This window comes from Rhinatrema bivittatum, chromosome 2 (genome assembly GCF_901001135.1).
Source record: "Rhinatrema bivittatum chromosome 2, aRhiBiv1.1, whole genome shotgun sequence".
Taxonomy (NCBI): Eukaryota; Metazoa; Chordata; class Amphibia; order Gymnophiona; family Rhinatrematidae; genus Rhinatrema; species Rhinatrema bivittatum.
The window spans coordinates 194912162-194940117 of NC_042616.1; the positions used below are offsets into that span (position 1 = coordinate 194912162).

General features: G+C 44.6%; 1 protein-coding gene across 1 annotated transcript in view; it reads right to left on the reverse strand.

The window, feature by feature from the left end:
• LOC115084307 (diacylglycerol kinase beta-like) overlaps nucleotides 1-27956 on the reverse strand; it is a 450875-nt gene that overhangs the window by 398909 nt on the left and 24010 nt on the right. Inside the window, exon 3 of the mRNA XM_029589001.1 lies at nucleotides 26852-26872. Coding sequence (XP_029444861.1) covers nucleotides 26852-26872 — 21 coding nt within the window. The remainder of the gene's footprint in view (nucleotides 1-26851; nucleotides 26873-27956) is intronic.

Sequence of the window (27956 nt, forward strand, 5' to 3'; positions counted from 1 at the left end):
TGGATCCCTCATATATATTTCTTTATGGATACACTTCTTCAATGGCTCTGCCTGGCTCCTACATTCCACCCTAATTGTGAGTGTTAGTGTTTTGTGGAGTTTTGAGGCTTTGTATAATAAGGTTTTTTGTGAATTTGTATCTGGAATTGTGTCAAGGTATGACAAGTCTATGTATATAGGAGGAATGTAAGCAAAAGTAGTAACTGATTACACTAATTTTAAATGCCCCTCTTTGACCATTTGGAATGTTGGAAGGTATACTATTATAATGCCTCTAAATTTATGCCCATAGATTAGACAATATTTTAATATTTGTGTAGTTAAGTAGACTGGTGCTGCATTATGCAGAAATGCTCATTGCAAAAAAATGTCTTCTCAACAAAGGGACTACCCTGACTTACTTTAACCAATTCATATTGGAGCAAGTTCTTGAATGTCAGTATTGTTAAAGCAGAATTAACTCTTAAAATCTTTTTATATTTGCAAAATCATGTTAGTAAATCTTAGGTTTTTTTTCTATGTTCAAGAACTGCATAGTTTGTTTTTTTGGTTTTTTTTTAAATTAACTCCTAAACACTCTCTATATCCCTCCCCCTGTAATTAGCATATTTCAGTCAATCTCTCTTAGTCTGACTTCATAAAATCTGACCCAAAGAAGGACAACCAAAAGGGTTAGGGGTCTCTATCGGAAGACTTATGAGAAGTGGCTGAAGGATCTGAATATATATACCCTAGAAGAGAGGATGCATGGGGGGGAGGCAGGAGATATGATGCAGACCTTCCGATACCTGAAAGGATTTAATAAAGCACAAACTTTCAATCATTTCTGTTGGAAAGGAGATAGTAGAACTGGGACTCACAAAATGAAAATCAAGGGGGAAAAAAAACTCAGAACCAACATAAGGAATTTTTTTTTTTTTTTAAACAGAGGGTGGGGATGTCTGGAATGCCCTTCCAAAAGAAGTGAAAACAAAAACAGTATAATTCAAAAGGGCATGGGATAAACACTGTGGATCCCTTAAGGCTTGAGGATGATAATGAAGAAAAGGGTGCAGTGGGGTAACCTGCATGGATTGGCAGTTAGTATCCTTAACCAGAAGGCATCAGGGATTACTACCCTTAACCAATTAGCCTTGATTATTTTGACACAACTGCAACATTTCTCTCTGCTTTGATGGCAGGGCAGTGAAAACAGGGTTTTGGATTCTGAAGACAGACTGCTTTTTAAGGTCTGGGGTATTGATACACGGACACTGGGGATAAAACTTCTACAGCCAAGTCCAAAACCAAAGAACATTCAAGCAACATTGGGCCTCATTTTCAAAGGAGTTTACCGCGCGCAATAAATTTGTCAGGGGGCGGATTTGCGTTACGGGGGGGGGGGGGGGAAGAGAGAGAGAGAGAGAGAGAGAGAGAGAGAACCTTACTATAGTGCCTATGCCCTAGACAGGTATTTGAATCCCTATGGGAGGGCCACCTACTAACTCGGGGTGGGGATTAGGCATGAGTGTCGGGGGTTGGGGGCCACTTTCGCATTCCACATGAGACGTACGGACAGAACAGTGGTCTCTAGTGCAGATTTGCTGGCCGTCGGAGTGAGGAAACTCACTCCAAGAAGAGATTTGGGCAACAATCTCTCCACCTAGCTTGTTGTTGCCCAGGTAGAGTGTCCATCAAGCTAGGTGGAGAGAACATTGCCCAAACCACTTCTTGGAGTGAGCGTCCTCACTCCGACGGCCAACAAATCTGCACTAGAGACCACTGTTCTGTCCGTACGTCTCATGTGGAATGCGAAAGTGGCCCCCAACCCCCAACACTCATGCCTAATCCCCACCCCGAGTTAGTAGGTGGCCCTCCCATAGGGATTCAAATACCTGTCTAGGGCATAGGCACTATAGTAAGGTGCTCTCTCTCTCTCTCTCTCTCTCTCTCTCTCTCTCTCTCTCTCTCTCTCTCTCTCTCTCTCTCTCTCTCTCTCTCATCACATAAAAATGTTGCAGTAATTTTGTTATGGGTTTGACAGTTGTTTGGTTTTGCTTGTAAGTATTACTACCCTTAACATACGGCATGGGGTAAACCTGCATGGAGTGGCAGTTACTGCCATGGGAAGCTTGGTGGACAGACTGGATGGACCAGTTAGTCTTTTTCTGCTGACAATACTATGTTACTATGTAAACTAGAGATGTGTTTAGTTTTTACATGTTGGCTCGGGCGACCCGTGGAAACCTTCATTTTTCAAAGGATCGGGTTTTTGGGTTTTTTCAGCGATTTTTCACTAAAAAAAAACAACAAAAACAGAACAACCCATTGCTCCTACCATGTGACTGGCACACTGAGCATGCCCAGCATGGCACTAACCCTGCAGCCACCAGGGGTCCCCCTTCAGTCTCGTTTGTAGAAAATTACGAGCGAAAAATAAAATAATAAAATGTAAGCGAATCCAACTCCGTGGGGTGGCGGGCGAGTTTCATGAGGACTAACATCCTGCTGCCCTGGGAGAACATCTGTTACAGGTAAGCAACTCTGCTTTCTCCCAGGACAAGCAGGATGGTAGTCCTCACATATGGGTGAATAGCAAGCTACAGGCTGAGTCATATGTATGAGGCCAAGCAGCACCAAACATGTGCAACAGGCACAACAACTGGGGTGCTGTTGGCAAGAATGAAGCAACCTGAAATTCACAGCAGGCCGAGGTAGGACTGTTTTTTAAAACAATTGACCAAAAGCAAGGAGCCGTCCAGAAGTGCCCTGCTTAACCCAGCTTGTCCCAGGCTTAACTGTTTGACTCCCTCCCACCCTGCCCCTCTACCCACCCACCCCTGGGGCTTGTTTTCTAATAAAGACTGCCTAAAGTACCATTGGCGGCGGGATAAATAAGTGCATTGGTAAAAGTCAAGAAAATACAATTCACAAATTCCCATGATGAGGACTATCCAATGTAACTGCTGTGGAGCCTTTATTCTGAGGGAAAGCATCTGGACACTTAGAGCTTGCCCAATTTGTGCACAACTCTCTTCCTTGAAAAAGGAGCTGACTGAGATTAAAGATCAATTAGCTTCAATTAAAAGTAATACACCCACATTGCATTACTCAGAACATAATTCCCCAATATCACAAAAAAAACAAGAGTCAAGAAAAGGAGATTCATTAGGCTCAGGTAGGACCCACAGTCACCCATTCTTGACAGATGGGCAGCCAACAGGTACACCCCCCCACTCAAACAGGTCATTAAGTTATTTAAAATCCAGGAATACAGTGGGCTCAGGTAGAATTAGACCTGTGATGAAGAGACACACAATGTACCAAATGCAAAAAGAACAAGCCATCTCTATATTAAAAACTGAAGAAGTTCTTCAGAAAAACATTGAAGTGTTACCAGAAATGAGAGAAAAAACACAATGCATGCAGTATTTCAAGATTCATAACCAAAAGAAAAATCTAATTCAGATGAATAACTCTGTCAACAGTGGCACAACTAAAAAAAGAGAGAGTGAAGTGAATAGCAAATCTCAACTAATATCTTATAAGGAGTCCAGGAAAAGCAATAACCTTAAAGAGAGTACCTGGAAGGCTATGTCCACAAATGCTCATAGTTTGGGAAATAAAATCCCAGATCTGCAGGCCCTAATGGCTGAGGCAGAATTGGACATTGTTGCTATCACAGAGACATGGTTCACAGAATCTCATGATTGGGATACAACAATACCAGGCTATAACTTGTTAAGGAAGGACAGAGAGGATAGAAAAGGGGGAGGTGTGGCTCTTTATGTCAGAAACAACATCCAAGCATCTGAGCTACAAGGAAGTTGGGGTAAGGAAGAAGCTCTATGGCTCGACCTAAAAAAAGATGACGGAGCGTCCATTTATATTGGAGTGGTTTACAGGCCTCCAAACCAAAAGGAAGAACTGGACAGAGACCTGGTTGAAGACATCCATAAGATAGGTAAGAAGGGAGAAGTGGTGATCGTGGGTGACTTTAATATGCCAGATGTAGACTGGAAAATCCCATCTGCAGAAACTAAAAATAGCAGAGCGATAGTGGATGCCATGCAAGTATCTTTGTTCAAACAAATGGTGTTGGAACCCACCAGAGAAGGAGCTATACTCGACTTAGTGCTCACTAATGCAGATAATGTCTCAGATGTCCAGGTGGGTGCCCACCTCAGCAGCAGTGATCATCAAACGGTATGGTTTAATATCACTAAAAGAATAGGGAAAAGAACCACAAAGACCCGAGTTTTACAGTTCAAAAACACAGACTTTGAGGAAATGGGGAAGTACCTGGAGGAAGAACTTAAAGGATGGGAGAACGAGAGAGATGTGGATCAGCAGTGGACCAATCTAAAAGGAGCAATCGCCAAGGCAACTGCTCTATACGTTAGAAATGTAAAGAAAAGCAAAAGAAAATTGAAACCTATCTGGTTCTCAAAGGAGGTGGCTGACAAAATTAAAGCTAAAAGAACAGCATTCAAGACATATAAAAGATCCCAAAGGGAGGAACACAAAGAAGAATATTTGTATCAACTGAGGGAGACGAAGAAATTAATCAAGTTGGCAAAAGTCAAGCAGAAGAGAGGATTGCCAAGGAGATAAAAAATGGTGACAAAACATTTTTCAGATACATCAGCGAAAAGAGAAAGATCCAAAGTGGTATAGTGAAATTGAAAGGTGGTAATGATCAATGTGTGGAGGGAGACGAAAAAATGGCAGAAATATTAAACGAATACTTCAGCTCTGTGTTCACTAAAGAAGACCCTGGAGAAGGACCATCTCTACACAACAAAAAACTGGTGGGAAGTGGAATAGATGAAAATCCTTTTACAGTAGAAAATGTGTGGGAAGAGCTAAAGAACCTGAAAGTGGACAAAGCCATGGGGCCTGATGGGATTCATCCAAGGATATTGAGGGAGCTCAGAGATGTTCTGGCGGCTCCGCTGTGTGACCTGTTCAATAGATCCCTAGAAACAGGAGTGGTGCCGAGTGATTGGAGAAGAGCGGTGGTGGTCACGCTTCACAAGAGTGGGAACAGGGAGGAGGCTGGCAACTACAGACCAGTCAGCCTCACTTCGGTGGTGGGAAAAGTAATGGAGTCACTGCTGAAAGAGAGAATAGTGAACTATCTACAGTCCGGAGAATTGATGGACCAGAGGCAACATGGATTCACGAGGGGAAGATCCTGTCAGACAAATCTGATTGACTTTTTTGACTGGGTAACCAAGGAATTGGATCGAGGAAGAGCGCTCAATATCATATACTTGGATTTCAGCAAAGCTTTTGACACGGTTCCGCACAGGAGACTGGTGAATAAAACGAGAAGCTTGGGAGTGAGTGCCGAGTGGTGACCTGGATTGCAAATTGGTTGACGGACAGAAGACAATGTGTAATGGTAACTGGATCCTTCTCTGAAGAGAGAGTGGTTTTAAGTGGTGTACCGCAAGGATCGGTGTTGGGACCGGTCCTGTTCAATATCTTTGTGAGCGACATTGCGGACGGTATAGAAGGCAAGGTTTGTCTTTTCGCGGATGACACTAAGATCTGCAACAGAGTGGACACGCCGGAAGGAGTGGAGAGAATGAGACGGGATCTAAGGAAACTGGAAGAGTGGTCGAAGATATGGCAGCTGAGATTCAATGCCAAGAAGTGCAAAGTCATGCATATGGGGAGTGGAACCCCGAATGAACTGTATTCGATGGGGGGGGGAAGGCTGATGTGCACGGAGCAGGAGAGGGACCTTGGGGTGATAGTGTCTAATGATATGAAGTCTGCGAAACAATGCGACAAGGCGATAGCAAAAGCCAGAAGAATGCTGGGCTGCATAGAGAGAGGAATATCGAGTAAGAAAAGGGAAGTGATTATTCCCTTGTACAGGTCCTTGGTGAGGCCTCACCTGGAATACTGTGTTCAGTTCTGGAGACCGTATCTACAAAAAGACAAGGACAAGATGGAAGCGGTACAGAGAAGGGCGACCAGGAAGGTGGAGGATCTTCATCGGATGACGTACGAAGAGAGATTGAAGAATCTAAATATGTACACCCTGGAGGAAAGGAGGAGCAGAGGTGATATGATACAGACCTTCAGATACTTGAAAGGTTTTAATGATCCAAAGACAACGACAAACCTTTCCGTAGGAAAAAAATCAGCAGAACCAGGGGTCACGATTTGAAGCTCCAGGGAGAAAGATTCAGAACCAATGTTAGGAAGTATTTCTTCACGGAGAGGGTGGTGGATGCCTGGAATGCCCTTCCGGAGGATGTGGTGAAGACCAGAACTGTGAAGGACTTCAAAGGGGCGTGGGATAAACACTGTGGATCCATAAAGTCAAGAGGCCGCCAATGAAGAGTGGGTGACTCGCCAGAATGTCAAGAGGCCGCCAATGAAGAGTGGGTGACTCGCCAGAATGATGGCTACTGCCTGGAGACAATACCCTTATTCAATAAACGTACACATGCTTACTGTGACTCCAACATCATTCTAGCTTCAACAGCAAGAGGAAATGTGGAATAAAGGATCTGCACTCACAAAGGGGAGTAGCTGGCTTGTTACGGCGGTTACTACCCCAAACCAAATAAGCCTGTTACTTCAATTTCTATGCAAATACAGCAGAGCTCTCTGCTTCAACGGCAGGGGAGAAGAAAAAAGGGTTCACACTCACAAAGCGGGGAGTAGCTGGCTTGTTACGGCGGTTACTACCCCAAACCAAATGTGCCTGATACTTCACTTTCGATGCATATCCAGCATAGCTCCCTGCTTCAACGGCAGGGGAGAAGAAAAACAACCAATAAGGGCTGTATAACATAGTCTGAGTAAAACAAATAAGCATGGGTGTAGCTTGCTTATTGCGGCGGTTACTACCCCTACTACCCCTAACTTATCAGCTAGATATTCACTTGGATGCAGCTCCATCACTGCTTTCTACATTAATGGTGGGGGTGGAAGGGAAATAGAACCAAGAGCTAAGAGAAACAGATAAGTATGAGAGAAAAAAGTGTGTGAAGCTTGCTGGGCAGACTGGATGGGCCATTTGGTCTTCTTCTGCCGTCATTTCTATGTTTCTATATGTTTCTATGAGTCTGGTTCCTACACTGGAAACAAATTCCTTAGGACTGACTGGCAAAAGATGGAATCTTGTTGCCCAGCCTTGTCCAAGCAGTAGTGAGCTGCGAAGGAATGGAGAGAGCTCCATGTTGCAGCCCTGCAGAAGTCAGCATTCTGTACTGAACGGTAGTGTGCTACTGATGTTGCCATTGCTCTGACTGAGTTTACCTTCACTCGTCCCTGTAGTGGAAGGCCTGCTTGCTGGTAACAGAATGCAATGCAGTCTGCTAACCAGTTTGAAAGTGTTTGCTTGCCCACTGCATTCCCAAGTTTGTTCTTATCAAAGAGACAAAGATTTGGGTGGACTTCCTGTGGGCTGCAGTGCGGTCTAAGTAAAATGCAAGAGCACGCTTACAGTCCAAGGTGTGCAGAGCTCACTCACCTGGGTGAGTGTGAGGTCTTGGAAAGAAAGTGGGCAAGACTATGGACTGATTTAAATGGAAATCAGTTACCACCTTAGGAAGGAATTTAGGGTGAGTACGAAGAACCACCCGATCATGGAGGAATCTTGTGTAAGGTGAGTAGGTCACAAGGGCCTGTAACTCACTTACCCTGCGCGCAGACGTGATGGCTACTAGGAAAAGAACTTTCCATGTAAGGTATCTAAGTTCTCAGGAGTGCATGGGGCTCAAAGGAGTGTGCATGAGCCGTACAAGTACGACATTGAGGTCTCATGCCATGGCCAGTGGCCATAGAGGAGGCTTAAGCTGTACTAAGCCTCTCATGAAGTGACTCACCAGGGGTTGAGCTGTTATCGGGGCATCCCCTATTCCTTGATGGTAAGCAGAGATGGCACTAAGGTGCACTCTGATAGATGATGTCTGGAGACCAGATTCTGAGAGGTGCCAGAGAATCTAACAGACTATGTGGGGCAAGAAAAGGGATCCAATCTCTTTTGTGTACACCACAAGGTAAATCTCTTCCATTTAGAGCGGTAGGATTTCCGTGAAGCTACAAGGACTTGAGATACGTCACGTGAAAGGTTGAGTGGTTGTAGTATCAGCCTTTCAACATCCAGGCCATCAGAGAGAGGGCCTGGAGGTTCGGGTGGCGTAACTTGCCGTGATTCTGGGTAAGAGGTTGGGCGATGTGCCAGGCGAATGGGGTCCTGGACAGAAAGGTCGCGAAGTATGGGAAACCAAATTTGGTGCGGCCAGTACGTGGCTATGAGAATCATTAAGCCCTGGTCCTGTTGTAGCTTCACGAGAGTCTTGCTTATGAGCAGAATCAGAGGATACGCATAAAGCAGGCCTTTGTTCCAGGGACGGGCGAAGGCATCCCTGGCTGGTGCAAGCCGGTCCCTGTGCAGGGAGCAGAAGTTTTCCACTTTGTGGTTCTGACTGGATACAAAGAGGTTGATCGCCGGATGACCCCACTAGTGGAAGATTCTGCTCACAACCGAGGGATCCAGAGACCATTCAAGGAGCTGGAAACTTCGGTGTGCCCGCTAGATAAGTGGCTCACAGAAGAATGGAATATGACAGGGCCCAGGCCCAAATCTGCACCGCCTCCTGGCAAAGCAGATAAGAGCCTGTGCCCCCTGTTTGTTCAGGTACCACATTGCAACTTGGTTGTCTGTTTGAATCAGGACAACTTTGTTGGAGAGGTAATCCTGAATGCATAAAGGGCATACCGCATCGCTCGAAGCTCCAGAAAGTTGATTTGATGGGTCGCTTTGGCTTTTGTCCAAGTCCCTTGAGTTTGAAGGCCTTGGACGTGGGCTTCCCAACCTAGGTTGGAGGCGTTCGTAGTTAAGGTCACCTGAGAAGCCGGTTGCTGGAAAGGAAGACCCACTTGTAAGTTTGCTTTGTGTGTCCACTAGGCAAGGGACAGATGAAGTTGGCTGGTTATGTGTACCATGGATGACAGCGGCTGAGTAGCTCGTCGCCACTGGGATTTCAGAATCCATTGGGTCACTCAAATGGCAAGACATGCCATAGGCGTGACATGGACTGTTGATGCCATGTGGCCGAGCAACCTTAGTAGCTGGCCAGCTGAGGCTCTTTTTTGACTGTGGATAAAGCTGTCAAGGTTGGACAGCATAATCACACGGTCGTTGGGTAAGAATGCTCTGGACAGTGTCAATTGGGATTTGGGGTAATTTATTAGAAATCCCAACGAGTTTAGAAGCCTTATGGTGAGACTTATGGTGAGGCGCCCCCGACTCTCTCACCTTATGGTGAGAGAGTCGGGGGCGCCTTATTTTGACTGGCTTTCTATGAGCCAGTCATACAGGTATGGGAAAAATGTACATGCCTCTGCTGTGTAACTGCGCAACCACGACAGCTAGGTACTTCGTAAAGACTCGAGGCGCTGAGGCTAGGTCGAATGGTAGTACCTTGTATTGATAGTGACTGAGGCCCACCACAAATCACAGATATTTGCGTTGAGGAAGGGAGATCGCAATATGGGCGTATGCGTTTTGAAGGTCCAGAGAACAGAGCCAATCCCTTTGTTGAAGTAGAGGAAGCATGGTGCCCAGGGATACCATCCTGAACCGTTCCTTGCGAAGAAATGTATTCAAGGTCCAGAGGTCCAGAATAGACCAGAGGCTGCCGTCTTTTTTGGAATTAGGAAATATCTGGAGTAGAACCCTTGTCTCTGCTGATTTGGTAGAACCGGTTCCACGGCTCTGACCAACATAAAGGTTGAGAGCTCTGACTCAAGTTTTGCCTGTGTGGTCATCCCAACTCCAGGATGGATTGGGTGGGAATTCCAGAGGTATTTTTGAAAAAGGTAGATGGTAACCGTGGGTTATGATGGGCAATACCCACTGGTCTATGGTGATTGGATGCCAATTTGCTGCAAAGTGGCACAGGTGGCCCCCCACTAGAATATGGCTGCTGCTCTGGAAAAGAGTCAAAATCCAGACGTGGAGCCAGCTTCTGGAGCTGGCTGCAGTCTAGATCTAGTTTGGCATGCATGTCCCCTCTGAGGTGCCTGAGGAGATCGTGTACGGGATGCAGGAGGGTAATACCTGCGTGGCCTGTAGAATTGTTTCTTGGGTTCTCTACATGTGGCCCTATGGGCTATGGAGGGAACATCTGGGGAGACAGTTGACAATTAGTACAGGGTCTCATGATGGTCCTTTAACTGGGCCACTTCATCCTGGATCTTATCCCTGAACAGGTTGTCTCCGGTACAGTGTAGCACTGATGCCTGCTGCCGAGACTCTGGATGCTGTTTCAAAAGAATCGTAGGCAGCTCTGACTTCATGTTTGCCTGCTTCCATTCCTTTTTGTAGGATGGAGAACAAGGCTTCTTGTTGTTGCTGTGGTAATGTCTCCGCAATCTCCTGGACTTGTTTCCAGAGATTTCTATTATATGGGGTCATGTATAGTTGATATGCTGTAATTCGCAATATCAACATGGACACTTGGAAAATTCTTTGTCCCAATGCATCCAATGCTTTCTGTTCCTTACCGGGAGGAGCAGAGGAATGTGGACGCGATCATTTAGCCTTTTTCTGAGCTGATTCCACAACTAGAGTGGTGGGGCAGCTGACTCTTTTGAAATCCTGGGGCTTGTTGAACAGGTAGGTAGCATCTGTCTTTTTATTGACTGGGGGTACCGTACCTGGATGTTCCCACAGGCAGTGCATGAGGTCCAATAGAACTTCATGTTCCAGTATTGCCATTATTTCTTTTAGAGCATCTACAAATTGTAAGACCTCCAACATTTTATGGCAAGCATCTTCTTCCGTGACCAGTGTAAAAGTTATAGTCTCAGATATCTCTTTGACAAAACTGGCAAAGGAGAGGTCTTCTGGAGGAGATCTTCGCCTTTCCTCCGGCAGTGAAGGCTCTGAGAGTAAGTACTTGGATGTCCATGATAAATCATCTGAGGATGCATCGTCCCATGGATTATAGGGGCTTTCTCTTTCTCCCGGTGGAACTCCTGATGGAGAAAGCATGCCAAAGCTGAGAGGGCGGGAAGGCATCGATGGAATCGGCGCCTGCATGGGAGAAGATGAGGTGCGATTGTGTACCGGTAGCCCCAATGGCATTGGCATGGGCTTTGGCATTGACTGTTCCCGTGGAGGGACGTGGCCAGTAATCGAGGAACCGGTACTGGAATTGGGACCTGCGGAGGCCTCGATGGATGACTTGATGTCAGCGTGTCCAGTGGCAGAGGAGTTGATAAGGCACCAATGAGCATATCGAGGTGCTTAAGGAGTGGTACCACCATCGAGGGAGCCCATTCCAGGGCCGGTATGGGGGCCGGCAGCAACTGGAAGCCTTGTAAGGCTTTCAGCATTGCCTCTTGGACCATGCGGTCCAATTCCTCCCGGGAAGCCTGCATGGGTGGCACGGTGATCAGGGTAGGAGGCAGGCTATGCATCACCGGAGCCTCAACAGGGGCCCGTGGAGGCTCGGTTCCTGACACCAGTATTGGTGGGGAACGCCTAGGGGTCCCGGGTCCAGAGGAGTGGGCTCCTCTCCCTGGGCCCTCTTGAAAGACGGCTCGATGGAAGTCAATGCCACTGTGGTATTGGTGCCGGCACTGGTCGGGGACACCTGTCAATGCCAATGTTTCCCTCGATGCTTGGTTGGTCTTTCTCCAGCACAGAGGACGATGATGCCGATGTCCTCAGAGTCAGTGATGGATGGTCACCCTGTCCCACGGTGCCCCTGGAGAATCGTCTCAGAGGTCGATAGACCCTCCACGGTTGGTGGTGCTTGAACTGGTTGTCGACTGGAGCAGTTTGTTTTGAAGCAAACAACTGCTCCATTTTGTCCAGGCAAGCGCAACGGCCATTGGGGATCAATTGTGTATAACTAGTGCATCGATGAACGTCATGCGAGGGGCCCTAAGCACAAAACACAGACTTCATGCGGGTCCGTTATGGACAGGGTCTAAATCCTGTCGCCATGTTAAAATTTGGCGGGGTGCACGGTCAGTGACAGTCGGGCACCAAAGCTGTAAGCAGCCAGGAACCAACCACAAGTGCCAGAAAAAACACTTACCAAGCGTTGGAGGGAACAGAGTGTGATGGGGGACCCCACCGAGAGATTTTTTGAGAAGATAAATTTCAAATAGTTCTGTGAGGAAAGTTGTGAGAAATTTCTCACAGAGCTCCTAAACCACAAGGCAACTGCTGAGCGGAAAAAAAGAGACTGAAGGGGGGCCCCCTGCTGGTTGCAGGATTAGTGCCATCCTGGGCTATGCCCAGTAGGTGCCAGTTTTGGAGTTTCATATAGTAAGACAATGGTTAAAATTAGTTAATGAAGCTAGAGGCAGACCATCAGGTTTGATTTAAAAACAGCCTCAAAAAGTTGGGCTTTTAGATGAAATTTAACAAAGTGAGGAAAGGGAGCATGACACACCAGCTCAGGAAGTCTATTCCAAGCAGAATATCAAATTCAATAAACATTTATTTTATTAACTATTTAGCCTCAAGAAATAAATCTGAAGATATTTTTTGATTGTGGATATCCTTTATGCCAGAGTTGCACTTTGAGGGGATAGGAGCCACAAGCAGGCAAAAATCTTACAATCCCTCACTGGGAATACAATAAGAAGAGAGCTTATATAAGATAAACTCACAAAGAAGCAAGACAGACTATCCAAATTAGAATTTCAAACTATTATTGTAGCTATTTAGAGAGAGGAAGGACTCATCACAAGTTAATCTCATGAAATGATCTGGGTACTTAAAAGGTATACAACGTTTTATAATATGAAGTACAAAACGGAGATTCTAATAGCCTCAAGCCTGCTCAAGAAAGCAGTTAACTGTAATGAAATGCATTTTATACTGAATGCTAAAGTTGCCATGTTCCAGCTGAAGTCTCTCGGTTCTTTCTGTAAAAGGTTTTGTTTGCAGCATTTTTATGCTGTTTTCAAACTGATTTGCAGGCTTTTTGCATTTTGATCGTTCTACTTTTGCCCAAATATTAAACCCACTATGAGAAGCTTTCACCAAGAGCTTATATGGTCAATTTTAAACAAAATGTATTAGCATATCCTTGGATTTAAATGGGTTTATAAATCAAACATTAGACTGCTGTAAGCTATTTAAAAAATAATTCCTTACAAATCAATTTTATAAAGAATTGTAGTTTATTGAAAAGCAACTAGATTAGCAGCCTTGTATTCTATAATTTAGATTTTGCTCCTGTTCAGTCACAAACATGAGAACTTTAAAGGACAAGAGGAGCATAACATAGGATACAGTAAATGGTCAGGCCCTGACTGTAGGAGCTCTATGAACCAGCTCTGATTTTCTGCAACTCACATAACTTGTGTAGCATATTACTGGCTGCAATAGGGGGTGGTCCTTGGCTCGCTACTTCTGCACTTTCCAAAGGAATGCACAAGACCAAATGCATAACTCAGAGCAAGACCTGTAAGTTTGTTTTCAGAAGTATTTGACCATTGGTGCATAAGTGGAGTCTTTATAGTGATACATTTTCGTGCATGAGCTTTCAAAGCTATATAGGTTCCTTCTTCAGGAGACATCTTGGGATTGGGTGGGAGAGAGCTGGGCACAATGAATGACTGTAGTTTTAAGGGCTCATTGTACTCCCAAAATCATTTTATTGGTCCCATTTGATGCTATCACAGATTGCAGAGAGTCCAGTTTCCTGCAAATCCAACACAGCTACTATAACTATGCACATAATTGGATAAAAAAGAGCCAGAGATTAAAAATGTTTACTTCAATCCGAAAATGGTTGGACTTGGTGAACCTTTAGTCTGTTTACAACTTAACTAACACTCCAGCAGTTACATTCAAATGACAGCAGCACTTGCAGACCACCACTGCTAGGTTAGTGAATGGAAAACAAGGCAGAGATCATGTAACTTTTATTCAGCAGAGCCTACATGGGCTGCCTTTAAGAGCAATTAATCCAGTTTAGATTAAATTTCTTTAACCTATCAATATCTTTACCATACTGTGCCCGAGTATTTGGCTAGTTTATATCACCATTATATATACCATCACTGATGCTATGATCCCACAGTAGCAGACATTGTTAGAGGTAAGGATGTGCAGTCATTTTAAAAGTTAAGATCTACAGGTTTCAGATATAAAAAAACCCCAAAATATTCCAATGTTGATCAATTGGATGGCTATGCCTCCCCATTCTGTGGTCCCTCAATTTCACACACCAAGTAACTCAGGCTGGTTGCTATCACCTGGCAATGTAATGACATATGTGAAAATGCCACCACTGAAAGTGAAACAGTACTGAGCCAGGATTGCAGGAAAATTGGAATCTGTAGGTACACTCAGGGAAGCCCCACATGTGACTCGTTGGGACTAGAGCTGTCAGATTTTGTGGACAGGGAGATATAATTCTTCCAGACCTTATTCTGAATGGTTTTGAGAAATCTCATTAGAAAAAAAAACCAAAAAACACTTATAATCAAATAGCCAGAGGCTTGGCAGACTAGGTTCTGTTACCTGCCAAGCAGTTCCATGAACCTAAGAAACATTTCAATACCATCCATCACGGAGTTTCAAGCATATTATTAACAATATTCCAGCCGATCCCATAAGCTACCTCTGGGCATGAAGGAGTAGAATTTACAGGTGTAGTTACAGGTCAATAGGTGGTTCCTACAGAGTCCAAGTGCAACCCGTTGAGATACAACTACCAGTCATTTGGGGGGTACTCTTCCAGATATACAGATCTTCTTTAGCATAGAAGCAGAGCACCTCAAATTGGTCTAGGGCCCAACTGGGTGGACACCCCCTTCCCATCATGGACAGACACTAACCAGTGCACAGAAATTCCTCCAAACACAAGAGGGGTACTTCATCCCATTTTCGGTTCCCATTGTCCGGGCACCCCTGCCAGCCATGGAAGGTTGCTCTTCTCAATCCACACAGCTTTTGCTGTACTCAAGTGGGGCACTTCATGCCAGTTTGACACCTCGATGTCTGGGTACCCCTGCTGTCCACGGAGGTCACTCTTCCCAGTCCAGGGGAATTTCTCCAGAAATAATTGGGGCACATCATGCTGGTTGGACACCCTGCTGTCTGGGCACTCCTACCAGCCATGGATGGACACTATACCCAGTCCATTCGAGAGATCCCTCAAAGTTTGACCGGGTTTTCCCCGTTCAAATTATTGTATGGTAGAAGACCACGGGGAATCCTGGATGTAGTACGAGAGACCTGGGAGGAGGAACCCAATTCTGGATGGAATTTGGCAGACTATGTGATCTAGATGCAGGACCGACTGGGGAGGGCAGGAGAGGCTGCCCGACTATGCCTGGAAAAGTCCCAGGCTACCCAAGCCCAGCAATATAATCACTGTTATAGTCCACTGTTCCTCGGGTCTTCCAACCGGAAGACCGCGTACTAGTGCTACTACCGACGTTGGAAAGTAAATTGCTGTCCCATTGGCAAGGTCCGTATGAGGTGCTGGAGAAGATGGGCCCAGTGGATTATAAAGTGGTCCAACCTGACAGATGGAAGAAGGCCCAGATCTTCCATGTGAATCTACTAAAAAATGGGTTGCTCCGACTTGCAGTCTGGTCCAAGAAGACGACTTTGGTCCAGACGTTTCACAAACGTCCGAGCCCCAGATGATCCCATATGGGGACCAACTTTCCACAACGCAGAAATGTGGACCTGGATAAACTAGTGACTCGGAATAAAGATTTCTCGACTGTGCCCAGGAGAACTCACTTAGCTTGTCACGATATTATTACAACCCCAGGAGTAATAGTTAAATAACGGCCCCCCTACCGGATTCCTGAAGCCAGGAGGACAGTGGTAGAAGCGGAGGTGAAAGAAATGCTTCGACTTGGAGTAATAGAGGAATCCAATAGTGATTGGTCCTCACCTATTGTAATGGTACCTAAACCGGATGGTAGTATCCGGTTCTATATTGACTTCTGGAAGGTCAATGAGGCTTCGAAGCTGAACGCATACCCAATGCCCTGCGCGGATGAACTTATTGAACGCGTGAGAACTGCCCAGTTTATCACCACACTTGATTTGACAAAGGGGTACTGGCAAGTTTCCCTGGCACCAACTGCAAAGGAGAAGACGGCTTTTTCAACACCGAAGGGACATTTCCAGTTTACGGTCCTGCCGTTCGGACTTCATGGGGCTCCAGCTACCTTCCAACGCTTGGTAGACCTCTTACTACACCTACATCAGGGTTATGCAGCAGCCTATCTTGACGACATCGTCATTTACAGTGGAGACTGGGAGACACACCTAAGGCAATTACAGGCCATACTTACAAGTCTATGAAAGGCTGGATTGACAGCCAACCCCAAGAAATGTAAATTAGGGGGTCAAGAAGTACAATATCTGGGATACTCCCTTGAGAGAGGGAAAGTCCACCCACAGATACAGAAAACACAAGCAATTATCTGAGTCCCAGTCCCACAGACAGAGTAAGATGAGAGCCTTTTTAGGCCTCATCGGTTACTATTGACGGTTCATACCAAGCTTTTCAGAAAAAGCGGAGCCCCTTACATGCCTATTACAAAAGAAAGCCCCAGAGAAGGTTAGATGGTCTGCAGAGGCGGAGGAAGCCTTCCAAGGTTTTAAAGAAAGACATTATGCTTGGAGCCTGTTCTACTAAGTCCGGACTTTACCAAGCCCTTTATAGTACAGACAGACGCATCAGAGGTGGGGCTAGGAGCCGTCCTCACACAAGAGAAAGGAGATGAAGAACACCCAGTAGCCTTCATTAGCAGGAAGATACTACCCCAAGAGAGACGCTATTCAATGATAGAGAAAGAGGCCTTAGCTGTCAAATGGCCTTGGAGTCTTTTCATTATTACCTACTGGGCTGCCAGTTCATGCTGGTAACAGATCACCAACCCCTTGTCTGGGTCGCTTGGAATAAAAAGTCCAATGGACAAGTAACGAGGTGGTTTCTGGCACTCCAACCATTTGACTTTAAAGTCCGACACAGAGCAGGGAAGGCAAATATAAATGCAGACTTCCTTTCTTGAGAAGTCTCCCTTGTACAGGCAGGCACTCAACTAAGGAAGACTGAGCTGATGGGGAGGGAATGTGATAGAGTATATGACAGAGAGCCTCAGACTACCTGTGAGAGAGTATATGACAGAGAGCCTCAGGGACTGCCTTAAGCACTGGCTCCAGCTATCTGGCCCGGTCCACCTTAAGGTGGACCGGGCCACCTTAAGACAGACAGGAAAAGGATCCTCAGGTGGGGGCATTTCCCCGAGATAAGGGATACAAATGTGAGGCCCTGAGAGAGTTAGAGGGGCCCCAGGGAGAAGAAGGAAGCTGTAATGGAGTGCTGTGCTCTTTTGGAAAAACTGTTCTTGCATTATCAATCTGCTGAGGTAAGCAGCCATTTTGATTCTGTCTTGCTGAACGTTTTGTAATCAAACTGTTGAAAAGTAGAACAGACTCCAGCCTGGTCTGTTCTCTGACCTTCTCCTGTCTTAGACCGCTCCAAGGGCATCACATGCACCTTGTCATGAAGATGCCCTAGGTAGGATTGGCAAGTAGGTTGGAAGCCCTGTCCTTTGTGATCTTCTAGAAAAGTGCAAGAAAATGCATGCTCATTTCCATCAAAGAGTAAAGGAGAGTTGACATTTAAGGGAGAAGCAGGCATTGCTAGGGACACCTCAGAACTGCCTTATCCAGGATGTGTGCACCAGGTCAAATTCCACATACTACATATTTAAGAGGTTATTCAAAAATCAGGCACCCCTTCAGGAATTGTCATTGGAGACTGATATCGGTTTGCAGCATCCCCTCAGGCCTCAGGATTGGTTACACATCATGTAGTTGGTGCATGTACTGAAGTCCTTTAAGGATGCCCTTTGAGTACATCCTTGGCCAGCGTTGGGGAGGTTATACCCATAGTTCACCTCTTGAAGAAGACCTTACAGTGATACCAACAGGAGCAGGGAATGGCACAGGAAGTCTTGGTGCTACTCAAAGCCTTGGAGATCCAACTTCATCTCAAACCCCTCACATGGCTGGACTGTTACATGTTGGCCATTCTCTGTAATCCAGGTATTGCCTGACATTATGAGGACATCTCTTATTGGAAAGAGAAGCTGGTGGCTAGGGTAATGAAATGGGAAAATAAGAGACCTAGGGCTACTGTGGATAAGGAGGAACAAGCAGGCTCCCAGTCAATCACTTCCATAGCAGCCTACATTGCCACCATTAGAAATGAACTCTTGACACAGGTCATATATTTGGCAGTTGCCTGCAGAACACCACAAGTCCCACCCAGAGAAGACCACTGCAGAAATTACAGTCAGAGAGTACCTTAGAGAGCTCTTGGAAATGATGGATATATATCTGTTGGCAAACTGGACAACAAATCTTCATTTGGGCCAGATCTCATGATGGTTGCACAGCATTTCCATTCTTACCCACCCACCAGTGCTTAGTGAATGTGTTTTCTCACAGGTGGGGACATTTTGAGTCTGGATCGTTTATGCCGCAGGCCAGACTTGGTAGAAGAGCTTATTTTTATTAAAGTAAACCTCCCACTCCTGGGTTTCTAAGACTCAGAAGGCGCATGAACAGAGGCACACAAATGTTAACCCCATGCCTAATACTTTGGAATTATTGGTCTAACATCTCTCATATGGTTTTACAAGCAGTATATCAGGCTAAGGGGAGAGCATAGATCCAATCAGAGTGCTCCACATATAGGCAACAGAGGACTCTAATCTCACACTAAGTTTCAGCAGTCCCTTAACAGCCAGTTGTAGCCTTAAAATATTTTTTACTTTGTTCCTTTGTAATTCAAACCACAACTCTATTCAAATATATATATTATATACATTTTTAAAAATTCATAAAATAAATAACCAGATTAGAGAACTGGATGGAAGCCTGAATGAGGTCAGATTTGCTTCAATTACTTGACCAGAAATTCCAGGAGCTCTGTATAGATTGATGGCTTTGTCTCTTGAGGTTGAATTCCCAACTTCTCACTACCATCTGCTGGTGGTGGGGGGTGGGGGTTGCATGGATATTTACATGCTTTCTAGAACAGACAAAAGAATGTAGCAGGCTCACTGGGACCGACCTGAAAATACACACCAAGAGAAGTAAGCAGTCTCTGGGAAGGCAGGAGTGGATTTTCCAAAATGATTAGGGCCCATGGAAGTTCCTGTCACTTGCCTCTAGAACATGAGCTGCCAATGTCTGGAGATCTCTGCTGGCCATGGAGGGATGCGCTACCTGGTGCACGGAAATTGTTTTGGACAAAAAGGAGCATGTCATCTCTGTCTGACACCACAATATCCTGGCACCCCTACCAACCATGGAGAGGTGCTTTTTCTGGTGCACAAAGCTCAAGCCAGACACACGCAGGGCCCTTCATCCCTGGTTTGATCCCCCAATGTCTGGGCAGCCCTGCCAGCCACAGAAGGGAACTCTTCCCAGTACATGGAGTTCTTGAACCTCAGTTTGAGACACTGAACTCTGTGCACACCTACCCACCATGAAAGGGTGGCTCTACCTGGTGCATGAAAATTCCTCTGGACAAAAGAGGGGGACATTATCCCAGTCTTACACCCTGTCTCATTACCCCTGTGGTCATGGAGGGGCACTATCTATTAAATGGAGATGTCAGGTCCTTGGAACCTCCTTTGATATACACTTTGATCAATTTGGTATCTCATACACAAACAGGAGTACCTTCATGGGCCACTTGTCAGGTGTTCAGATGAAGTGGTTTCTCCCTTCCAATTGGTGTACTTTTCAGAGGACTTCATAGTGGGAGTTGCATATTCCCTCCTGGATCTGTCATCTGTGCAGCGAGGCTAAGGTATCCAGTAGCTCATCTAGTAGCCTGAGCACTGATACCGGGAGTGTTGTGATCTTCCTGCACGCAGTGCCCTATCCCAGTTACCGGGGGTGTTGTGATCTTCCTGCACACATCCCGGTATCAGGGATAGGGCACTGCGTGCAGGAAGATCACAACACCCCCGTAACCAGGATAGGGCACTGTGTGCAGGAAGATCACAAACACCCCCGGTAACCGGGATAGGGCACTGTGTGCAGGAAGATCACAACACCCCCGGTAACCGGGATAGGGCACTGTCTGCAAGAAGATCACAAAACCCGGTAACCGGGCTAGGGCACTGTGTGCAGGAAGATCACAACACCCGGTAACTGGGCTAGGGCACTGTGTGCAGGAAGATCACAAAACCCCCTGGTATCAGGGATAGGGCATTGCAAGGTAGAAGATCACAGCTCTCGAGATCCTGCACAGGGCAGTGCAGAGAGGAAGATCACAACACTTCCCGGTTATCAGGGATAGGGGATTGCAAGGTAGAAGATCACAGCTCTCGAGATCCTGCACAGGGCACTGTGTGGAGGAAGATCACAACACCCCCGGTATCAGGGATAGGGCACTGCGTGCAGGAAGATCACAACACTCCCAGTATCAGGGATAGGGCATTGCAAGGTAGAAGATCAAAGCTCTCGAGATCCTGCACAGGGCAGTGCAGAGAGGAAGATCACATCACTCCCGGTATCAGGGATAGGGCACTGTGTGCAGGAAGATCACAACATTCCCAGTATCAGGGATAGGGCACTGAGTGCAGGAGGATCACAACACTCCCGGTATCAGGGATAGGGCACTGCATGCAGGAGGATCACAACACTCCCAGTATCAGGGATAGGGCATTGCAAGGTAGAAGATCACAGCTCTCGAGATCCTGCACAGGGCAGTGCAGAGAGGAAGATCACATCACTCCCGGTATCAGGGATAGGGCACTGTGTGCAGGAAGATCACAACATTCCCAGTATCAGGGATAGGGCACTGAGTGCAGGAGGATCACAACACTCCCGGTATCAGGGATAGGGCACTGCATGCAGGAAGATCACATCACTCCCGGTATCAGGGATAGGGCACTGTGTGCAGGAAGATCACAACACCCCCGGTAACAGGGATAGGGCACTGCATGCAGGAAGATCACAACACTCCCGGTATCAGGGATAGGGCACTGTGTGCAGGAACATCACAATTCTCCCGGTATTAGGGATAGGGCACTGAGTGCAGGAAGATCACAATTCTCCCGGTAACCGGGATAGGGCACTGCATGCAGGAAGATCACAACACTCCCGGTAACCGGGATAGGGCACTGCGTGCAGGAAGATCACAACACTCCCGGTATCAGGGATAGGACACTACGTGCAGGAAGCTCACAACACCCCTGGTATCAGGGATACGGCACTGCGTGCAGGAAGATCACAACACTCCCAGTATCAGGGATACGGCACTGCGTGCAGGAAGATCACAACACGACCGGTATCAGGGATACGGCACTGCATGCAGGAAGATCACAACACAACCGGTATCAGGGATACGGCACTGCATGCAGGAAGATCACAACACTCCCGGTATCAGGGATACGGCACTGCATGCAGGAAGATCACAACACTCCCGGTATCAGGGATAGGGCACAAGTTCTAGTCACATTGACTGATCACATTACTTTTTTTGTCAAGCTACCAACCATTTCCATTTCCCATCCCCCATACATTAAACCATCACGTCAGTGGAAGCTTGGTAACATGAATAAATAAGAGGGCAGTCAATAGGAATACATATTCATTCCTAAACTGACCTTAACTGACCTGAAAGGTGTCAAATTGTATCATTTTCTGTTAGCGCGCACTAACAATGGTTAGTGCGCGCTAACTCCCGTTAGTGCGTGCTAACAAAAAAAATGATTTTTCACGATAATCGGGGAAATTTCTATTGTATCGCACTCTTTACCGATTAATGACGATTTAAACCTTATCGGGACGATAATCTAAATCGTTGAAAAACGATTCACATCCCTACTTTCTACTATCCGAAAGAGTAAATAACCAATTCACATCTACCCATTCTAGACCTCTCATGATTTTAAACATCCAATTTTCCAGTCTCACAAGGTCTTCCTGCAATTTATCACAATCTGCGTGTGATTTAACTACTCTGAACAATTTTGTGTCATCTGCAAATTTGATTATCTCACACTTCATATTTCTTTCCAGATCATTTTTAAATATATTGAAAAGTAAGGGTCCCAATACAGATCCCTGAGGCACTCCACTGTCCACTCCCTTCCACTGAAAAAAATTGTCTATTTAATCCTACTCTCTGTTTCCTGTCTTTTAGCCAGTTTGCGATCCACGAAAGGGCATCGCCACCTATCCCATGACTTTTTACTTTTCCTAGAAGCCTCTCATGAGGAACTTTGTCAAACGCCTTCTGAAAATCCAAGTATACTACATCTACCGGTTCACCTTTATCCACATGTTTATTAACTCCTTCAAAAAAGTGAAGCAGATTTGTGAGGCAAGACTTGCCTTGGGTAAAGCCATGCTGACTTTGTTCCATTAAACCATGCCTTTCTATATGTTCTGTGATTTTGATGTTTAGAACACTTTCCACTATTTTTCCTGGCACTGAAGCCAGGCTAACTGGTCTGTAGTTTCCTGGATCGCCCCTGGAGCCCTTTTTAAATATTGGGGTTATATTTGCTATCCTCCAGTCTTCAGGTGCAATGGATGATTTTAATTATAGGTTACAAATTTTTACTAATAGGTCTGAAATTTCATTTTTTAGTTCCTTCAGAACTCTGGGGTGTATACCATCCTGTCCAGGTGATTTACTACTCTTCAGTTTGTCAACCAGGTCTACCACATCTTCTAGGTTCACTGTGATTTGATTCAGTCCATCTGAATCATTACCCATGAAAACCTTCTCCATTACTCCAACATCCTCTTCAGTAAACACCGAAGCAAAGAAATCATTTAATCTTTCCGCGATGGCCTTATCTTCTCTAAGTGCCCCTTTAACCCCTCGATCATCTAATGGTCCAACTGACTCCCTCACAGGCTTTCTGCTTCAGATATATTTTTAAAAGTTTTTATTGTGAGTTTTTGGCTCTACCGCCAACTTCTTTTCAAATTCTCTCTTAGCCTGTCTTATCAATGTCTTACATTTAACTTGCCAACGTTTATGCTTTATCCTATTTTCTTCTGTTAGATCCTTCTTCCAATTTTTGAATGAAGATCTTTTGGCTAAAATAGCTTCTTTCACCTCCCCTTTTAACCTTGCCATTAATCGTTTTGCCTTCTTTCTACCTTTCTTAATGTGTGGAATACATCTGGACTGTGCTTCTAGAATGTTTTTTTTTTTTTTTAAACAATGACCACACCTCTTGAACATGTTGTACCTTTGTAGCTGCTCCTTTCAGTTTTTTCCAACAATTTTTCTCATTTTTTCAAAGTTTACCTTTTGAAAGTTTAGCACGAGAGCCGTGGATTTGCACACTGTTCCTCTTCCAGTCAAATCAAATTTGATCATATTATGATCACTATTGCCAAGCGGCATTGTCACTTTTCTTGTTCGTGTCCTTCTCATGGGGGGAACGAACAAGGGAATGGGTTCGCCAATTGTGACCATCATGGGATGGGTTCCCCATTTGGAAACCATCCCATGACCTCCCAGATTACCGTGGCTCTAGACCCCAATGACTACAGATGTTAATGCACTTGCATATAGGGACCTGAGAGCCAATTGTCACATTGTACATTAATGGTTATCCTGTTGAAATGTTTATTGATACAGGAGCTACTAGCATTGTTAAAACAACCCTGCTGCCCAGTGTTCTCTTGTCTACCAAAACAAGACCCACTATGGGGTTTGAAGGGGATTCTACTCAAACCCAGGACCTCTTGATTAACTCTCCCATGCCAAATTGAATGTTTAAGTCAGAGACCAACAGCTCCCTTTCTGTATTCCCCAGAGGGTCCTCATAACCTTCTAGGTAGGATATTTTTAATCCAACTTGATGTTGAGCTGTCTTTTCTTCCTTATGAGAAGAGCGCAGCATTGTGACTTCCACAGTAAACATTACAACTAGCCACTAAGTCTGCACTAGTTCCTACTTTATTGCCAGATTCTCCAGTATGGGCTACCCCAGATTCTCCATTTGGGTTAGCCAAATCAGCATAGCCTGTTAAGATAAATCTGTGTAAGGGAAAGCAGGGATCCGTAAGGCCCAACATGAACTTCCCCCCGAGGCAGTTAGGGGAATAAGAGGGGAAATTTCACAATTGTTAGTTCATAGGATTATAGAATCTTCACACTCCCCGTACAATACGCCTTTGAACCCCATTTTGAAAGACAATGGTCGCTGGCGTATGGTCCATGACCTTCATCATCTTAATTACTGAACTGATCCTGAATTTCCCTGTGTGGAAAGCCCTGCTACTCTACTGCAGCACACCATGGGCACAGTATATACTGCCCTGGATTTGTCCAGTGCATTTTTCTGTGTGCCACTGCATGCATCCTCACGCCCCTTGACTGCTTTCCAGTAAGAGAGGCAGAAATTTCAGTGGTCCCAAGGTTATATTTTCCACAGTTTTGTCCAAGGCTCTAGCACCTTTCCAAGTGCAGCTGCCACCTGATATAACATTTATACAGTACGTTGATGACCTGATCCTCTCCGGTCCCTCAGTTATTTTCGTATGCTTATGAACGGAGCAACTACTGCTGCTATTGGCTGATGAGGGGTTTAAGGTATATCGACTGGTCAAGAGGGAAAAGAAATAGATAACGAAATGCAGTAGGAAGCCCAGAGAATGGCTACGCCTGAAACTGTGACAGATGAGAGGTCTTTTAGGGGTGTTGAATTTTTGCAGACTGTGGATCCAAGCTTATAGTGGAAAGGAATAAGACAAGTGAGGTAATCAAATTTGCAGATACAAAATTATTCAGAGTAGTTCAATCACAAGCAGATTGTGATAAATTGCAGAAGGACCTTGCGAGGCTGGAAATTGGGCATCCAAATGGCAGATGAAATTTAATGTGGACAAGTGCAAGGTGAAACAGATGGGGAAAAATAATCCATGCTGTAGTTACACGATGTTAGGTTCCATATTAGGAACTACCACCCAGGAAAAAGATCTAGGTGTCATAGTAGGTAATACATTGAAATTGTTGGCTCAGCATGCTGCGGCAGTCAACAAAGCAAACAATGTAGGAAATATTAGGAAGGGAATGGTGAATAAAACGGAAAATGTCATAATGCCTCTTATTTGCTCCATGGTGAGACCATGCCTTGAGTACTGTGTACAATTCTGGTTGCCGCATTTCAAAAAAGATATAGTTGCGATAGAGAAGGTACAGAGAAGGGAGACCAAAATGATGAAGGGGATGGAACAGCTCCCCTATGAGGAAAGGCTAAAAAGGTTAGGGCTGTTCAGCTTGGAGAAGAGATGGCTGAGGGGGGATATGATAGAAGTCTTTAAAATCATGAGAGGTCTTGAACGAGTAGATGTGAATCGGTTATTTACACTTTCGGATAATAGAAGGACTAGGGGGCACTCCATGAAGTTATAAAGTAGCACATTTAAAACTAATCATAGAAACTTCTTTCACTGAACGCATAATTAAGCTCTGGAATTTGTTGTCAGAGAATGTGATTAGTGCAGTTAGTGTAGCTGGGTTTAAAAAAGGTTTGGATAAATTCTTGGAGAAGAAGTACATTAACTGCTATTAATCAAGTTGTCTTAGAGAATAGCTACTGCTATTATTGGCATCAGTAGCATGGGATCTACTTAGTGTTTTGGTACTTGCCAGGTTCTTGTAACCTGGATTGGCCACTGTTGGAAACAGGATGCTGGGCTTGATGGACCCTTGGTCTGACCCAGTATGGCAATTTCTTATGTTCTTATTATCAATCAGTAAATTTTTATTTAACACCCAGATCTGGCCCTGTCTGAATTATGACAACCTCTCACCTCATGGGAAGCACAAAATGACTACACACCCACTGGTGACCTTTTTTCATCATCTGAGCAACATGCGAGAGCAAACCCCCACAAAAAGAATCATCACCAGGGATTAAGAGTCAGCATGGGATGGAATGGTTAGCCGGAGCAGCCCCTGAAGAAATAAATTGTTATGTGCAATTAAGGAGGTGCCTGCCCCCCCCCCAAAAAAAAAAAATGGTTACAGATACAGATACAGATGTTTACAGATACTACCAGGAAATTAGTTTATCCCTCTGATAATTGTAGTCAAACCATTAGGTTGAATTGCAATAAAACATACAATCCCCCATGTGAATTTCTTTAATGTAAATTCCTCATCATAAAGCAGATTATTTTTAATGTTGGTTTGTTACCGAATAATAATGGCACAATCTATGTAAATTATGATCTATTTTTTCTTTGATATATGTGCCCTATTGTAAACCGTTATGATGGTAAATAACTTAATGACGGTATATAAAAACTTTTAAATAAATACATTTATATTTACTTTTTCATAAAAAGGTGAAAGCTTGACATTTTAATCAGGCGTTTTCAAGTGAATCAGTTCTCTATAGGACCTAAACTGTTTAACTGATATGCAGTTTTTATGTTTGTTTGTTTTCATATATAAATTTCTGTATTTGTCAATTGTTTAATTTTAACTATGCCCCACCTTGATGTTTATTTGTAACTAGCAGGAAGGTAATCAACTTTAAATCAAATACAAATAAAATACTGTTTCTTCAAAATTGCTTACACTATAAGCCATACATGTTGGAACTGGCTGGTAACTTCCAATGGAGAATGATAAGTAGTCACATTTGTGTTGCTAAAAGAGATAAATGAGTGAAGATACTTGGCTGCTTCAGTATGACTCAAATTTTTCCAGGCCAAGATGAAATAATTCTATTGTATAACAGTGCCTTAAACCAGTTTACATTTACAAACTATAAATACCTTAATTTGAGATAAATAAAAACAAAGGTAAAAAAAAAAAATGAGTTTGCTTACTTGTTTAAGAATGTCTTGTTTCTGGAAAGTATAAAAGAAAAGAAAAAAACATTAAAATATAAAATCAGCAACATATAAACACATTTTCATTGAAATCATAGTTTGCATGGGGAAATGGATTAACATATTAATAAATAATCAGAAATAACCATTTTAGTGTTAGTCCAGATTAGAAAATATATCTATTTTTATGCCAGATATTTCATCAATAAAAATGGGACAAGCCTTGTTGGGAAATAAACATGCAACTGTCATGAAGAACTAAGTACACTATGGGCCTCATTTTCTAAAGTATCGCAGGCCTGCAATACTTTAGGTAATGAGGGGCGGGGAGCCAAAACAGGGGGGCGATCCTGCGCTAGCCGGCAGCGATCGCACTGCCGCCATAGAAGGTGCGAAACGCTGTTAGTTTCGCACCCAATAGCACCACCATAGAAGGTGTAGCTATTGGGCACAAAGTAGGACGCGAAAAGGCCCTTACCTTTTCGTCGTCCGCGGCGTCTTCGCGGAGTCGGCCCCAGTGATGCCCCGACTCCTCCTCTTCCAGGGCCGACTCCGCCCCCATCTTGGTATCGCACGCAATAAGGGACTTTTCGCATGCGAAACGTCCCTTATCGCATGCAATCTGTCTGGTAAATGACCCCCTATATGTCTCAAAAAATATTTGAATCAAAGAAAAAAGCCTGCAATGGTCAATTCATCTTTCAAGTGTTTGCGGCTCCACTAAACAAATAGTTGGCATAAGCATATTCTCTCAAATATGTTGTCATAAATGGAGATATTCAACTGCTATTTGTGCCATTTTGATATATTTCTGAAAATGATATTCAAAAGCACAAAAGCACAGCCCATCTATATTTTCCATTATCAGACTGTTTCTGGCACTGCCCCCTCAGGCTTGTCACCCACCAGCATACAATTTTTATATATTTCCTCAAGACCTCTGCCTCCAAGATTTACTCTGCTCCCATTATTTCCTCTAGGAAGAAGAATGTATCTTTTACATTTTTTTCCTCCCGTGGAAAATCATGGAGACCATCATTTTTCCACTCTTTTTAATTCCACTGGAAGAGTCAGAAAAAAAAATCTCAGGAAAAAGCTGGAA